The 17,462-nt window shown below is 44.7% G+C and overlaps 1 protein-coding gene across 9 annotated transcripts in view; it reads left to right on the top strand.

The window, feature by feature from the left end:
- TMEM94 (transmembrane protein 94) overlaps positions 1-17,462 on the top strand; it is a 543,968-nt gene that overhangs the window by 457,791 nt on the left and 68,715 nt on the right. For all 9 annotated transcript variants that reach the window (XM_069200153.1, XM_069200150.1, XM_069200148.1 and 6 more), the window contains 2 exons: positions 4,691-4,880; positions 8,935-9,012. In XM_069200153.1, the coding sequence (XP_069056254.1) occupies positions 4,691-4,880; positions 8,935-9,012 (268 nt within the window). The remainder of the gene's footprint in view (positions 1-4,690; positions 4,881-8,934; positions 9,013-17,462) is intronic.

Consider the following 17,462-nt stretch of genomic DNA (forward strand, 5'->3'; position numbering starts at 1 on the left):
GTCTGATCACCAGTAGGTTTCTGTATTGGACACTGGTGCGGCTTACATTGCTTGTGTCTTCACTTAGCCACCAGCCAGCCATCTTCTGCACCCTCACGTGCATTTCGTGAAAGTCGATACCCCTACCTCTGCTCCAGCCACTCCCATACCTCCATCGGTCTCAAAACTAAGTGTGCCGTATTTCCCATAACGCGGAGCCTCGCCAAGAAAAACAGTTTATAGTGGATTTCCAGCAACCAGAGATGGAGCTTGACTACTAGGTAAGTAGCTCTTGGCTCTGCGCAGCCATCGTGAAGTCTGGCTATAACAACACATTAGCCCCCTGTACCTGACAAGGGCCGTATTTTCTAGCTTCCTGTAGCAATGCGTCTTTGTCTCTGTAGTGGAAGAGTCTCGCTATTGTAACTCTTGGGGGAGGGGGTGCTTCCGGTGTCGGGGCTCTAACAGACACTATGGGCCTCATTATGACCCTGGCGGCCACCAGACCCCCCAAGATCATGGTTGCGGTTTGACCGCCACAAAAGTGGCAGTCCGACCACAACATTATGACTGCGGTGGAGCCACCACAGTCCAACCGCCGACACCACCAGGCTGCCGCCAGCCTGCAGCCTGACGGTCCCAGCGGTTGTAATCCGCCAGGGCAGCGCCGTGGGGATTACGAGTCCCCATCCGCCAGCCTTTTCATCTGTCCATGGTGGTTTACACCACCATGGAAAGGCTGGCGGAATGGGGGATTCTTGGGGGGGGGGGACATGCACAGCCCTGTTGCACATTCCACTGCCCGAATTAGTGCAGTGGAATGTGCAACAGATGCGGCTGCACCCGCCGCACCGCCACATTGCAGCCGGCTCCACTAGGAGCCGGCTGCAATGTTAAGGCCCTGCGGTGAACTCCTAATAGGGCCAGTGGGGTTCAGGACGCCAAACTCATAATGAGGCCCAATATGCACTTTTTCCACTGTGAACCATTTGGAGGTCTTCCTTTCCAACACTGTTTGTGCCAGCCAGTCTTCCATGTACAACTGTATGAATGATCCTTCCACCTTATCAGGAAGACCCACCACTCTCATATTATTTGTGCCTGATCGGCCCTTCATATTTTCCATCCTTTTGCGGAGTACCTTTACTTCTTTTTCCAGGTGGGTCATTCTCTTATCGTAAGTTATGATTGTGGGTCTTTTTTGTGCTATAGGCGATTCAGCATCAGCCACCCTATCTACCAACTTCCTGTAGTTTTTTCCATAGAAGATTAATATCTATTGCCACGGTTTAAAATTTTCCTCTCTAAAGTTTCTTTGATAGCCGCTAATATTATTGCTGTGTGCAATTTTAGTCCTTTATCGTCAATTTGTTGTGGAGTTGCAGGTAAGTCCCAGTCTCCTTTAGCCGGCTCCCTCCACGGTTTGTTGCAAGGATTTAGCATGTACCATCTCTGGTATTTGTTCCTTGCCAGTCCAGAGGTTCAGAGATAGCGCCTCTGTGTCAGCCGTCTCAAGCTCACCACTTCTCATCTCACTCGAATACTGAGTCAGTTTCAGGGCCGCCACCATTGGGTGTGCTACTTCTCTAGCCAGAGTAGGTTGCTCAGACTTTTGCCCCCGGGCACGAGCACCCCAACAATCACCTCCGCACTGGCTGCAGCTCTGTGTCACCAGCAGCGACATGCACTGCCACCATCCATCACAAAGCAGCAGTCAACACACAGAACCAGCAGCTGTATCCCAGCAAGAGCATTGAATATGTTGTATCTAACAAATAGCCATGGGGTGTGCACTATCACTTTCATTAGACAAGTCCATGTCATTGTTAAGTCATGAGAAAGTAGACTTAACCAGTCTGCCCCAGCATCACAGTGTCCCTTGCCCACTTCCAGGTGTCACCTAAAGTCCACTAGGTAGTGGCAGTACATATCTCCTTAATATCATCCTATCCAAGAGGCCCAAGGAACAGCTCAGTTGCGAAAAGAAATAAATCACCCCTTATCTATAAATAATCGGCCCCACCAATCTCTGAACACATACACCCCTTTACTATGATTCCACACTTTCTCTCGTCATTAAAGGCGTCTCAATACCTCAGGCATTTTAGAGAAATTAGCACGATTACCTTCATCTCAGACTTTTTCAGTCATAATGCCTGAAATGTCTGATGTCTCACATCGGGTTTAGGCCTGTTGGTAGCCTCTCAGCTACGTTCTGTTTATTCCAGGAGCGGCTCTGTGTTAGGGCTTGTTTCTTGTGTCGCTTTACAGAGATCCGAGTACACTCAACTCTGGGCGCTTCTGCCTAGGGGACACCCCATATTCAGCCTAATCAGTCCTGTAGCGCTTGCGGGTGGGAACGAGGCCGGCACACCCCCTGCCGCCTTCCTTAACCGCCGCAGCCACGGGATCTCAGCGGCGTTCAAGCGGGGGGGGCTCCCATCACGAGTTGGAGCTGTCCCTGCTTTAAAGGGCCGTCACGACCAGGCACTCTACTCGCTCCATGCTGGGTCGCTGTTCAGACACTTGATTTCCATTATGTTCGGCCTTGTGGCACCATTTTGTGCAGTCAGTTACCGGGAACTGCGTTACATTCCGCTCCGGAGGTCTCGCTCATCTCCGTGTCTGTCGGGGAATCCCTCTCCCTACCGGAGGGGTCCGCGGTCAGTTGTGGGTGCATCATCTGCAGGATAAATGTCATCACGGCCGCGACTTGTGTCGGAGCTCTACAGCTCTGTTGCTGCCCCCATGCTCCATAGGCCACGCCCCAATCCTAAAAAAAACATTTTTTTTGTTAAAATCTGCAGATTATGCTGCAGGCAATGCTTTATGTGGAAAATGGGGCACATCTATAATTATGCGAAAAAAACAGAGGCCACGGAATCACATAATTCCAGTGTCACTGCTTATAGCCTCTTTCAAGTTAATCGATGTGGTTAACCCTAAACCAGGAGTCTGAGTAGATTTCAATGATTCATTGGATTGCGTAACAAGCTGCGACTTATTTATTTCTAAGGAATCCTCTGGTGGACTTTTGTCTTTGAAGTGTCTAAAGATAAAAATTCAACCAATTTATCTAAATAGGTGTTGATTTTTTATTGTGTTGCGTTTTCTTCTTACCCAACTGTTTTGGTATTTCTTAAAGCTTCAAACTTGTTCCTTTGATAAAGCCTGACTGTGCTGAGCCACCGCTTCCCAGGCCTGAGCTACGGTTTTACAAATGAACCTGACAAACTAATACAGAGTTTTTCTTTTATTACACAGTTAGGTCTCACAACCACACCTTACAGTAAACCACTTTCTGCACATCACCTTTTCTGTTAAACCGTCCATCCATTATGTGTGCCATCCTTTTCTCCATTCAGCTATCCCCCAATCTAATCTCCATCATCCATTCATCTTCTCTCTATCCACCCACCTGTCTCTCTATCCATCTGTCCGTCTCTCCATCCACCTATCTCATCCTTCTCACCCATCTCATCCTTTTCACCACCCACTCCTGCACCCTCCCACACTTTTGTGCTCTCTTATTAAGTTTGCTCCCTTCCGCTTACCTCATAGCTTCATCATACTATCCTCTTGCAGCGGCATTTATGTTCTTCTGTTTGCATACCTGTCTTCAGCTAAACTAAAGGGAGCTTTATTGACAGCATAAATGCTTGATGTTACTCAGAACCTTGCCAAAATAGCAGGGGAAGTGGAGGATGGGGAGGTTTCATGACACCACTGTGGACAGACAATCTGGTGTCTTGCTCGCGCTTTTAGTCAAGGCACGTGGTTTTACTATTGCTTTGGGCCTCTTCCATGTATTGTACCATCTTGAGGGATTTGGACTTTCTAGTGAAATCTTTTCACTTTAGCTTCATTGTCTTTCAGATTCTGTAGCCCTGAATAATCCTCTATGTAGAATTCTGTGTGTAGTGCTTACTACCTTCTCCACCAAGGTGTGTTAGGAGAAGACAGTCCTCAAATAGCTTTTATGTTTGCATTTGGTGGCCGTGTGCCTGAAAGGGCACCTCTGAGGCATCTTTACCTGAACGTGTGCATTTTAACCACCCACAGGCATGTGCAAGCGATGAACGATAATTGAGCTTTAGTAACATTCCAGATGTTTGTATGTATGCATTTATATGGTATTATTATTGTTCAAACCAAGCATAGTGCACTAGAGGGTTGAAGGGCAAGGATACATTAACGAGAGATAGGAGAGGTATCTGGCTGCACACCCTCCTTCTTATGAAAGTATTAGTTCAGTTCAGAACACATTCTTTGTTTGGATAGACCATAAGGGCTTCACAAATGCTCTATTCAGAGTATTCATTTTCAGAAACCTTCCCTTCTGCGTTGAAAGAGATTGCGTAAGAGAGAAAAGCAAGGTGGTGAAGCCAAGGTAATTACTGCAATCTTTTCAGCTGATCAGTTATACAAACCACTAACCTCCAGCTTTATTCCACGCTATCACTAGTAAGTATAAAGGGACAGGAACTAATGCAAGTGGATCTCAAGTGCTGTTTGGTTATAGGTGACACCAAGCATGTCTTCACCCCCTTAATTAGGGTTTAGACAAGGCCCCAAATTCTGTGGGTCAAGAAGATTGAACATCTGCGGGAGCTGAAGAAGTAAAGGTGAGGGTGCAGATGCTCTGGTATCTGGCTTTTTGTATGGATTGTGACCTCCCTGACGCCCTGCCTTTTCTGTTTTGTTGTTGCAGCATCGCTCTGGATCCCATGTACCCATCCCGCTGCTCCTGGGAAACATTTGGCTATGCTACAAGCTGTCACATGCCACAACCCTCAGAGGACCTGACTCCTCTGCAACTCTCTGGCTTGCTAAATACTCTTCCATGCTCTCTGCGCTTCCGGCAGGAGGAAGGCATCAGCATTATCCGCCTTATCGAGCAGGTGAGTTTAGAGCCCAAGGAAATAAACAACTACCTTACAATTTTACCAACTTTAATTAAAGACGTTCAATCACATACTTTCCTCATATTTTGTGTTTGGTTTGGTGGGTGTGGCTCTGTGCTGTCAGTTTTGGGAGCCAGAGAGACTGAAGCATTTACGGGCTGCAGTTACTATACCTCAGTCAGTTGATTACGCCCACCCAAGAAGTGCATTTATATGGGTTATTTTCTCATCTGTCAGATCATACATGCACAGCTGTCAGTGGGGCATGGTTTTAAGTCTGATCTGAACAAGAATATTCATCAGCTTCAGGGGGAGAAGAGAAATACTCTTTGCCCTTGAGGACTCCCTGTCTGTCTTCTCAGTTACATGGTGGGATTGAATTAGCAAGTCAGTGTGTGTGAGCAGCCCAGAGGCATGGCCTGGGAGCAGTGTGTTACACCTAGGGCTCCTCTTATGTGACAGAAATATTGATCCTTACCTTTGACTTGTGTGTATACCAGTAGGTGCCCTAGCTTTATGTGTCACTGTGTGCTCCCTCGCGTAGCAGCTGCCTCCCGCAAGAGTGTTGTCTGATCGGTGCTCCCGCAGAGTCAGTGCGTGAAGGCTCACTGCGTGACCTCGCTCTAGTGGGATCACAAAGATTCCCAGCACCATGTAGCCACTGGGGTGGACAGCCGTAGCCGCCCAGTCAATGATCCACTGGTGACCAGCAGCAGCTCAGTCGGTCTGCACACCTGTTGTACTGTGACTCTGGTTGCTTGCATTCCATTTCCGTTACGGAAGTCTGGATCCGGAAGGTTTGCCATGGGGCATGGATACAGACCAGTGGTGGTGGTTGTGGGTGGTCTTTGCCCTTTTTGGAGCCTCACTTTCTTCCTGGTCTCTGTTCTTCGGGTTGTAGAGAGCAGGCATCACTGAGGTGCTGATAATAATGAATCGCATGGGAGTGCTCATCAGCGTACTCGAAGCCGAGCAGCATTGCCTTCTGCCTTCTGCCTTCATTCTTCCTTACTGTCTTGCGTCTGAAATATTCAGCATCCTAACGTTCTAAACTTGAGGAGGGTTGCTTTGCTGTTGAATATTGAATGTCCGGCCTGGCCACAGGAAGAGCGGATGTCAGGAAAGCGAAAGTGCGTGCGTACATGTGTGTTCTTTTCGGTGTTTATTTATCGTAGGAGTTGCTGCCTTTCTATAAGATGGCAGTACATTGTATGCGAGTACATAGAGATGTTACAGCAGTGTCGGTTTTGTGGTGGAACCACCCAGGTGTATGTAATAGGAAGACACTGCTTGGCATCAGATGGCAGTACCTGGCATGTGGTTTGACTTCGTGGGCACACGTTAACAACACCTAGGACCCATGTAAAAATTGGCATGGAATTAGGTACTTAATTGTGACAGTGTGGAAGCTGATATGACACATTGTGCTTTATAGACGTAAAGTTGAATGCACATCATGACAGTGATTGTCTGTCGCTGAAGCAATACCATTGCTACTGGAGCCTGCACAAGCTGTCCCCCAAGAGTAGCGTATAACCTTCAGCAGGCACAGTCCGCAGTTCTGGTCTATGTTAATACCCCTAGAAAAGAAACCTGTGGTCCAGGCCCCATGGTAATCACTGGTTGCTGGACAGTATATAAGTGGAGGTTACTGTTTTTCACCACTGATCCCCAGGACAACCAGTTTCATTGCACTCAAACTGAATATCTGAACGTGGGAAAGTGAGCATTCAAGGCTTGGAGTTCAGAAAAGTATGACATCGCAAATAACACACAGTGAACTTAGTCTGGCCAGTGATGTACATTGAAAGAAGAATATGACTTGTATTTGCTCTAGTAAGAATGAAACACTTAAAACTATGTTATCCACAGAAAACCAAAATATTCTCAAACCTGAGGTTAAGTTGTGTCCTCAAACTTTGACATGTATTTAGCCATCAACATGCCTTGCCTGTAGATAAATCTAACCTCAACCTTGAAAAAAATGAGCCAACATCAAGTATCCTCGTGTGGCATAAGTGCACCCGTTATTTAGTGATGTGTGTAACCTCTCTTTTAATAGTGACAAACTGTTGTAAACTTTTTATGTAATGATTTCAGGCTCCCCTCCAGGAGGAATTCTGGTCAACCCCTCCTTTCAGAACTCCATAAGCTCTGTGATGTTTGAGGACATTAATTCTTGCACAGTTCAGTGGTTATATGCAGCATTTGGGTTTCATAAAATAGGCAACTCTACATTGGTCTTGTCTGTGTAAAGATTTTCTGGTTAATCAGATGCTATTTTACTAATTTATGAAGTGCAGCAATGTTCCTCTTGGATATAATGAATTCTATAAAAGAAGTACTTGGAGTTCAGTATTTTCTCAATAGTAGAATCCTGAACCCTAATGTTCCCCATATTGACAGTAGTCTTGAAATCCCCATAAATATCATGCAGTTTGAACTTGTGGTGAATTCGCTGCAGTGTCTATTTCTGGGTGGATTGGCAACAAACATGAGGTTTGCTGCCACTGTAAACAAACTTTCTCACGGTCAAATGATGAACTTTGTATTGTTTGTGAATGACTTTGTAACCAGTCCGACTGATGAGCCACAATGATTCTTTCACTGAGACAGCACAGATATCATTTGACCAGGTGTGATAAATTACCACAAACATTAATGGTGACGAGGATTAATGCCATTGAAAAAGGTTCAAATTTCATACTTGCTGCTAATAAAGTCTTCATTTGCATACATTTAGCAACCCTTGATTTTAATTACCTGCTGAACAGTTAGACGTTTTAAGGGCGCACTTACTTTTCCTCGCAGGATTCTGAATTTAGGCTAATTCCTTTGTTAATAAATGATGATAATGTGACATTTGTGTTGTTTGTCACATGACATTGGATTTACCTGTTTTTAGGACTTCGTGAGGATGTATGAAAGACAGATAAATGATGTGTAAAACCAACCATACAATCTCAACAGGGTGTACTTTTTTGCCTTTATTCTTGTCGGATTCACTGCATCAGACAGGGCGTCACTGTGACATAAATATTTATTCGCTGTCCATCCAGTGTGTCTTTTGGGTTCCCAGTTTTGCGAGATGGACGTTTGCGATCTTCTGCTGCAGTGATATAATGCTCCTGGTTATTATGATAAAACTAGAAGTATTTGAATAATTAATTATTTCCCCATCTGAACTGTTTAAGATTCGTTTTTTAGCTCACTTATTTGAAAACTTGTGCCATGAAATATACAGTTTGGTTCTGTCTTTTTTTTAAGATAGACTGAGTTGTATGTTGGTTAGCATGTCCACGTGTGCACCAGTCGATATCTCAGCATCACATCAATGCCTATCTCTATGGCTTTCGGTGTGCTCCAATAGAGGAGGTAGCGTTATGGCCATAGCTGCCGACTTTGAAACTGGGGTGCCAGGTTTGACTCTCGGCATTGGCTCAATATCCTATGATCCAGGGCAAATCACTTTACCTCCCTGTGCCTAAGAAACGAATGTAACCTGCTGTAGTGTAACTGGTGCTCATGTAAAGCATTCCAGTACCTGGCTCTTATATGTATGTGTCAGTGTCATAGCTGTGTGTGTCCCCGTGAAAACGGTAGGCACTGTGTTTAGGTTCGTGATGTGCATTGCTGAATCTCATTAGGCCTGTGTGTGTGAGGCAGCCTTGAGTGTTAGAAACACAGCCTTGGGTTTCTCTTCTGTATGTGCAACAATGTCTGAGTCAGATTCATACATCTGGGGGAAGGGGATTTGAGAGAATAGAGTTGTCATATCTAAATTTGGGACTAACTTGGTGAATGTATGTGCAGCAATGTCGAAGCAGGTCTGGGTTTCTCTGATTCCCTGTATGTGTGTTTTAGCAGAGTTAGAGGCAGGCCATAGTTTTGGTGCTTTAATGTCCTAGAGATAGCCTTGTCTTTGTAGCTGTCTTGAAATGCATATTGAGTGTGCGAGGCAGCACTGACTTTAGGCTTATTTTCATTTTTGGCCAGGCATAATATCATTGTTTTTTTTCTTATTCACTTGTTTCTACATTTTGATCCCCAGGCTCGCCATTCAACATACGGGATACGAAAATGCTTCCTTTTCCTTTTACAGTGTCAGCTCACTCTCGCCATTACTCAGGTCAGTGTATATTTGTCTCCTTCCATCCAGATTTTTGGGATCTGTACCAACACTCAAGTGCTTCTGGTAAATTATCCTATAACTGTGTGTATAGATGTTCCTATTAACCCTCCTACTCCACAGTAGTTTTGAATGGTCACCTTTGTTATCCCATATGTAAAAACAATGATAACACTACTGAGCATAAACAAAATCTACACTAATCACAAAGATAACTTACACTTGTGAGTAATTACACATGCAATTTACTCTTACACTTTTAAATAACTTTACTACTTTTGGCTGTTCACAAAATCCGAGTGTAAAGTTACGAAAAAGGGAGTGTAGCCAAGTTTGAATGTAAGTTACTTCTTCCACATCTCTACCTGACCTGGGTCTACGGGCACCAAATTTCACAGCGGCAGGTGTCACCTGTTGCCTGAAGTTGGAACGTGCCAGCTGGCATATAAATCAGATGCCACCTCCCTGCAGCGCGGGATACTCTACCTGTCCCTGGACTACGGGCCCCAGATTTCACAGCTGCAGGAGCCACCTGTAGCCAGCAGTTGGTGTGCACCATCAGGTGCATAAATCACAAGCTACCTCCCAGCCACGCAGATACTCTACCTGGCCCTGGACTACGGGCCCCAGATTTCACAGCGGCAGGAGCCGCCTGTTGCCTGGAATTGGTGCACGCCATCAGGCTCATAAATCAGATGCGACCTACCTGCAGCACAGGAGTACTCTGCCTGTCCCTGGACTATGGGCCCCAGATTTCACACTGCGTGCCATCGGGCGCATAAATCAGATGCCACATCCCTGCATCGTGGGACGTGCCTGGGCAAAGCTCGGGCCAAGGGCGGGCCTGTTCTGTGCCTGTCAGCGCCAGGAAGAGGCAAAACAGGGTCACCTCCCTTAGCTCTGGCTCCTGATGTTAGTCTGTCTTTACTACCCAGTAAGCCTTACTTTGCTAGATGTATCTCCTATCCTCAGGAAGTTGCCTGTAGTATATTGATGGATTCCTTGACTGTTTTCTTTGTCTTTTCCTTGTCACATTCGTCCATCCATTAGTAAGCGTAAAGCGTCTGATAACCCTCAGGGTGCTGGGAAGGAGCCTAAATCTGCAAGATGTCATGCTGCTGAGAACTGTGCCCTCCAGGTAATTGACGATTATTGTTGAAGTTGAGGACATGATTAGTAGTGGGAAATTGATCCCTGTGGCACCAGCTCGCAGGGGCGCCAAAACCAAGATTACCCAGTTTTATGAAGAGAAGGTAATCGCCAAGGGAGATGGCTCTTGTGACATTGCTCCATCTGGTCCTGAGTTTATTTCAGCGCCTGTGTCAGGGCACACAAGTAGGTGAAGTGCTCCTACTCTCCATTCTGCAACCTCTGTCTTGGGTATCTCGCCGTTCAGGCTCCCCATGTTATCCTTCTTTCTTCTCCTTGCCATGTCCCCACATCCATTGTTTTACCCAGCTTTACTAGTTCACAGGAAGTGGATTTGGAGGCCGACACTGCTTATCCCGATTGTTTACTTGGACTAAAAAATAACATTGTCATACATTTAATTTCTGAACTAAAGCTTGTAAAGGATATAGTGTTCTCCCTGAATACCAGGATGCTGGACCTTTTAAACATTAAGAATGAGCTCTTGACCAAGCTCAAGGATAGGGAGTCCTCCTTTACTGCCACGCCTGCTAACTTTCACCCCCCCTCACTCCATCTCTGGGCCCGTAACAAGGAATGTTCCAGACAAAGGGGGGTAGGGTGGGGGGTTCTACATCAGTGCCCCCTGGAGTGACCTCTATGAGCCCCATAGACAATACTGGTCCATCCCCTGTTTCTGGGCCCACAACACAAAACACCCTGCAATTGCATAGGCCTCTTAGTGGTGGTAACAAGCAATGGGGTCCTTTAATTGCTCCAGTTGAAGCTCCTACCACAATGAGGGACCCTCAGCCCAGTGTGAATTCTGAGGCTTGTCTTGTTGCACGGGCAGAGAGTTGTCCTAGGTCCTCCGCCCACAGGTCTGGTTTCCTTGATCTTCTGCCGGATTGCACCCCATATGTGGTGCTCCTCTTGCTCCAGATACCACAGAGGGGTTTCACCAGTTTAGGAATAAAGTGTTTCATTGGATCTCTAAGAAGACAGGGGTGGATGGCCATGTTTATTCTCAGATAAATATGGTCAACAGACAGTGCTTAATTTGTAAATAAAAACGTGCTGGTGCCCAAAGCCCTCCTCTTACACACGCAGCTGCTGCATTTAAATGAGCGACCACGGAATACTGAGGCAGCGTAATCCTGAAGCCATCTCGGGCCTCGTCAATCAATTTAAAGCCACTCCTTCCCCCTTCAGCTCACTCTGGCAGCGTTTTGCTTTCTACCTTTGTGACGCTTTTTCGTTTTTCTCTTCCTCTGTCTTTCCCATATGTCTTTTGCTTGCAGCAAATGCTTGAGGCAGAAGAATAAGCGCCAGCCCTAAAAAAAAAAAAAAAAAAAAAAAAAGGGCCGGTGCTCATTACCGGAAACAGTAAGCATAAATTAAGCATTGTCCGCAGGGTGGGGCGGGTTGGACGAAGCTCAAAACTGTGTACGTGGGACTGTATTGTGGTTAATTTCAACAATAGATGGGCCAGAACAAGAATCCTGGCCTTTTTCCGCTGCTCTAGGGATGTAGGCATTGGTATGTACCCTTTGGGGTACTTTTATAAACCAGGATAGGTTTAAATGAAGGATTGCACCCTTCTGGTTGGTATCCCCCATGCCTTCTCTCGCTGTACCTGATAGATGTCATTGGGAGCACTGTGCCTGCCTAGTTCCCCTTGTTGTAGATGTGCTTAATTCATATCAATCCGTGTCCCTCCATGACCCATCTGTGTCTTCATTTGGTCCAGTTGGGGAGTTTTTTGTCCCTTTTACTGTCCCCAACAAATTTGAGCCCGTGGGGTCTCGGGAGGGCATGGATTGACCACCTGGTCCTGATCAAGGGACATGGAGGTCTGTATATATATATATATATATATATATATATATATATCAGAAATTTGTCAGATAGTTCAGTTGTGGTTCCTCTCTTGGAACATAACGGGAAAGAAGCCAAGATTAGGGACCCCAACTGGTTGAATTTGATTAAATCCTACAATGTTTAATCCTGCCAGGAAACTTTGGCGCTTATAGCCAACCCCTTCTTAGCAAATTACGCCCATTCTTTCAAGCCAGCGTTATCATCTTCATCTGGGCATGATACGGGCCGGGTTCTGCATTATAGTCTCATTGACTGTTATTTGTGTAGTGACTGAAATAGGGACAACCTATTCTCATATAGGGGCTGTGTCATTAACCTTTCCTGACAACGTCCTGATGTTAATCGTGAATGTCTATAATTCTTGTGGCAACATCCCCCCGTTCTGATATCATCTCGTACATAGAGGTGGTCATTGAGAAATGTAAGCATCCCCCAATTTCCTTGCAAGCAAATATAGCTATATAAATTTCAGTAGTGGTATTGGGTGATTTTAACATCCACCCTTGTCCTGGACCATGTTTTATATTAAAAGAACCTATGGTAGAAACTCTGTCTCCTCCCCCCCATTTTGAACACTCCTGGCAAGGCAAGTAGTTAAATGGTTTAATTTATTCCCAGAATTTCTTTAGTTCTAGTATCCAGGCAGTAACCACGTGTGTAGGAAGAGGGTCGAATCCATTGTGGATCATATCCTAATCTCCTTTTCTTCTTTCTACCTTGGTGCATTAAAGCATTAAATGGTCAGGTTGGAACGATATCAATGCACTTGTAGTAGTTTTAACACACATAAGTCAGTTTCTCCCTTCTGTTCCAAATCCTTGACTGTCAGACCAGGGGAGGCGGGTTAGGGGGGCCAAAATCATCCTGGACGATTTCTGCCGGTCTCCCTTTGATCAATTTAGTAATGAGATTGAGTGTTGCCTTAACCCATGACCGTCGTACCAAAGACATTCTTAAAGCTTTTTCTGTCCTTTGTGCAGGGGTCAAGCTTGCTCCTACTACGCAAAGCCCAGGACCTGTTGCCAATAATAACCTTTGGTGGTTCAATCAGGAATGTTCTGGAGCCCTGGGTGCTTTAAAGCTAGCCCTTAAATCTTATCCAAGAAACAGCCAGGTGTTATAGATTCTAATATTGAGAAATAAGAGGGTGCTGAAGGAGATAAAGGGATGAGCTTGGTCACACCAGTGACACTATTGATTGTGCATTATTTTGGAGAGTTGTAAACTACCCTTTTTTGGCCAGGCATCCTACGTCATGTTTGGCACGGGTTATATCAGTACATTTATGGTTTGATTATTTTTCTTCATTCTGTTCATGGGATGATAGTAAATGTTTACCCGCTGTTGACATCAGTCCCCAGGTTGCTAATCTCCCCTGTTTTAATTTTCCATCTCGGAAGTTAGTGATGCTATTAGGTTTTTGTCCTGTTTTAAGACTCCTGGCCCAGATGGTGTTCCAGCTGACCTTTTTAGGGACAATACAGTCATTTGGCCCCTTTCCTGACGAACGTCTTAAATGCTGCAGTCTCCTTGGGCCATTTACTATCTTGGTCTCATTCCAGCATAGTTGCAGTTTTTAAAAAGAAGGAGGGGACATGGGGGACCCAAAATGTTAGAGGCCAGTGTTGTTCACTGATGCCTCAGTCAAGGTTCTGGGTCAGGTTGTCCTTTTGAGATAGACAGATTGGGAGGATGAGAAGAGAGTTATCCCACTTGTCCAGTATGGGTTTAGGCCCGGGCTGGGCACCATCGATCAATGCTTGAACCTGCATCTCCTTATCTAAAAATATAAGGTGATTAAAAATGGGACCCATTTTCTGGGTTTTCTGAACCTTTTGTCACCATTTGATCGGGTAAACTAGTCAAAGCTGTAGTCCATGTTATTGTTGTTGGGAATTGAGCCAGCTTTGATTACTTTTTTGGCAAACCTGTATATGGACATGCCAGCCTCTGTTACATTTAGGACTGATGGCTCTTGCTCAAAGAGCTTTTCAATCCCTATAGCGGGCTCCATTTTACTTTATCATCGACATTAATAGGTTGGAAGCTGCCCTGTGGGCAGCACAATGTGATCCCCCTTGAGTGAGCTCTCGAGCATTACCAGTCCTTCTATATGCCGACGATTCCGCACTTATGTTGAGGGTGGCATTAGGCCTTCATAGGCTCTTAGATTCCTGTGTCAGCGCTATGGAGGGCCTGGATTTATCGGTAAATACCCTGAAATCTCTTTCACAATGATATTGGAGACTAAGCCCTCATAACCAGGGAGTCATTTTTGTCTCAAAGCCAGGATTACTTATGTTTGCTCTTTTACTTATCTTGTTTGATGACAAATCTTCCTGGAGCCCCATCTGTCAATCAAAGAAATATGCATTAGGGAGACTATCTGAAGCAGTTTTTAATTTTAGCGCAAGGGTGGGCAAGAAAGCTGTGACTGCCCACATTCATTTGTATAGAGCTAAGTGTGTCTCTACCACTAGTTATTGCAGCAATCTCTGGAGTATCGGGATTGTGGTTTAATTCATTTGGAGGGAAATGCGTTTCTTAGACGGCTGTTGTGGGTTCCTCACTGTTTGTCCACACTTGCCATGCATGAGGAACTAGGAGTTAGTTATATCTTAGACCTCATAAAACTTTGGCCTTAATTACGGTGGATCTCAATCTGGCTTCAGAGCGAGCCGACACTTAACAATTTGATAATCAAGGATTGTCTCTCTTTGGACAACTATAAAGCCATCCCGTGGTTGAGTTACATTAATTCCTCACTCACAGCCTTGGGTTGTCCTGGTCTTTTTTTGCAGCCCACAGATATTGTGAAAGATGATTATCGGTTGATGAAACAACATTTTTTACTGTCATCTGAGTTTCTGTAGTCTCGGGTAAATTAGAACTAAAGTGGGTGGTGACTGAGGGATTCCTAAGTAATCCTCTAAAGACCTTTGCTAAAGAGACTCTCCAAGAATGGATTGAAGAAGGATCAATTAAGATAATCTTTCACCTACTTCATTGAATTGTGGGCAGATCCCTGGGCTTAATCTCAGGAGGTGCTGGAGAGCCGGTGCAACAAGAAAGTATCCTCATTAATTTAGTACCTCAGTGTTATCTCCCCTTTTTGCACTACCCCACCACAATTCGCACTTGAACTCCTATACCAAACGCTTCAATAATTTTATTCATGACCTTCTGCAATGCCCATTTCATGTTGGTCTCATTGAAGACATGCCGTTCTGGTAGCTTATCCATTTCTGAATAATCACATTTATTTAGTTACCTAAACAATGGTTCGAATAAGGCTTCAAATTTGTACAAGGTACTGGATTCCAAAATAATTATTGCCATGATCTCCCTTCATTTTAGTAACATTGGGATCACGTGAGAGAGTGCATTATAATAATTCTGAAGTATTGGCTCTAACTTGTATCAGAAAGTAATGAAGTGGCACTTTCAGTTACTAGGAAGCCGTTTTGGATTCAACTGATGCCCCTGTCGAAGGATGAAGCACCCCTCTGGGCTAAGTTCTTACCCAATATTGTAATGGCATAAATATGACCATAAATCCATGGACAGAGGGCAGTGAGCCCTCCAGTCAAATGTGCATTTGCCTAGGTTAAGCAATCCATCCCCAGTAACATTATAGATTGGTCTGTTTTGGAGATGGCAGAGCAACAACCTCCACATAGATATAGTTGTCAAGAATCTTGAGGTTCATGGGTTGAAAATTAAGTAGTCTTTGTGGTCTCTCTGTCTGACAAGCTAATGCCAGTGCTGTTGTGGCAGTTTGTGAGGTTTTGCACAGGCACACCTTCTTGCTCCCAGACTATGCTCAGAAAGAATATAGTTCATGATTATCCTGGGCAAGGAAGCCGTGAAACAGTTGATGTCCAGAAACCTCACTGATAGTGACCAGATCAATGAACCTTTGTTTTGTCCATGCCTCGGAAGACATCGCTTATGGCCTTGGACCTTAAGCTTGAAACACCAAAGGAAGTACCTAGTCTCCCATTTGAAGGGAATTTTGTATTTATCCCTTGAAGCATGGAAGCAAGAGGGCACCCACTGTCTACCGCTCTGCTAGCTCACTGTGGGTGTGTGTGAATGGTATGTTTTTTCTGGAAAACACCACCACCAGAGTGGCCTACTTAAATAGGCCCCTTCAGTTGCGACAAGAGTGACAGATTGTTCCGTAAGTCCTTGGATCCATATCTGAGGCCATCGGTCATGTGCTGTAGATGCATTTGTCTCTGCCTTAACATGTAATGCTTCCTGGGCAAGCAGTAAGGCTTGATCCCTGGAGCATATCCTGTATTCCTAAAGGACGCCCCAAAGCTGGGTTGGATGTGTGTTCTTGTGTGCATTTCCTCTGACTCATCTGATTCTATGGATTCCTCAAAATATCAGAGATAACCTTGCTTGGATGGTCCTTACCCATGCTGCATTTTGACCCACAGCAGCTTGGCCTTAAAGCATTGTTTCCCTAGTTGTGGATTGCAGTCCAACAAAAAAAATACAGATGCTTTAAAGTCTGTATTATCTTGTTCCATTTGCTGCATTTGAAAGAGAGAAGACAAACGTCTGGTTATGTCTTCTGACTAATTGCTGCTTATGTTTTTTTTTTTTTTTTTTTACATGGGGATGGAAGTTTACCAACTCCTCTAACTTTACAGTCAGGGAAAGAAAAGTAAGTGAATTATGTGACCTTGTTCCTGGGAAATGTGAAAGGAAAGACTGTAGGACATAATGTTTTTGTAACATGCAATAAATGTAAATCCCTGTGAATTAACTGTACATATTCAGCAGTTAGAAAAAAAATTAACCACATTGTTTTGTAATTCTAAAGTGGGATGGAAGCAAAGAATTTAATAGGATCAAAACACTTTACTTGATGATGCAAAGCTGATAACTATTCACTGAAACCCGAGTTCCACACATTATCTTTTTGTGTAATATCAGTTTATGCATTATCAATAAAACTGCATGTCTGTGCAAATGTAAAGGCAATTTCAATGGAGAACATACTGTCTGTAAATGACATTGCACTACCTCATGATGCTTTAGCAGTTATGCAGTTACATTTAAAAATGCCCCCCACAACTCCCGCTTCATGTCTATTAAAGCTAGGTGGGTCGCAAAAGTTTGACATTAAGACTGGGTCCTGGTTCGAAAATGTTTGGGAAGCACTGCCTTAGAGAACATACGGAGTGGGAGGTTTTGTTGCACCTCTAAATAGCATGGCTAAGCTTGAACTCATGTGAGGAGCGACCTATACACATCTCGGATGCTCCTTGAGAACCTGGAGCTACTGACAGCTGTCAGAAAATCCTCCACCAGAACACATAAGAGCAAAATCAGTGTACGGTAATTTCAGCATGAAAGACTTTTCCCCCATTCCTCATGGCCTTGCAAGTGATCGTTTTGCTGTATGCATCTTTGTCAGTGACCAC

This window comes from Pleurodeles waltl, chromosome 7 (genome assembly GCF_031143425.1).
Source record: "Pleurodeles waltl isolate 20211129_DDA chromosome 7, aPleWal1.hap1.20221129, whole genome shotgun sequence".
Classification (NCBI taxonomy): Eukaryota; Metazoa; Chordata; class Amphibia; order Caudata; family Salamandridae; genus Pleurodeles; species Pleurodeles waltl.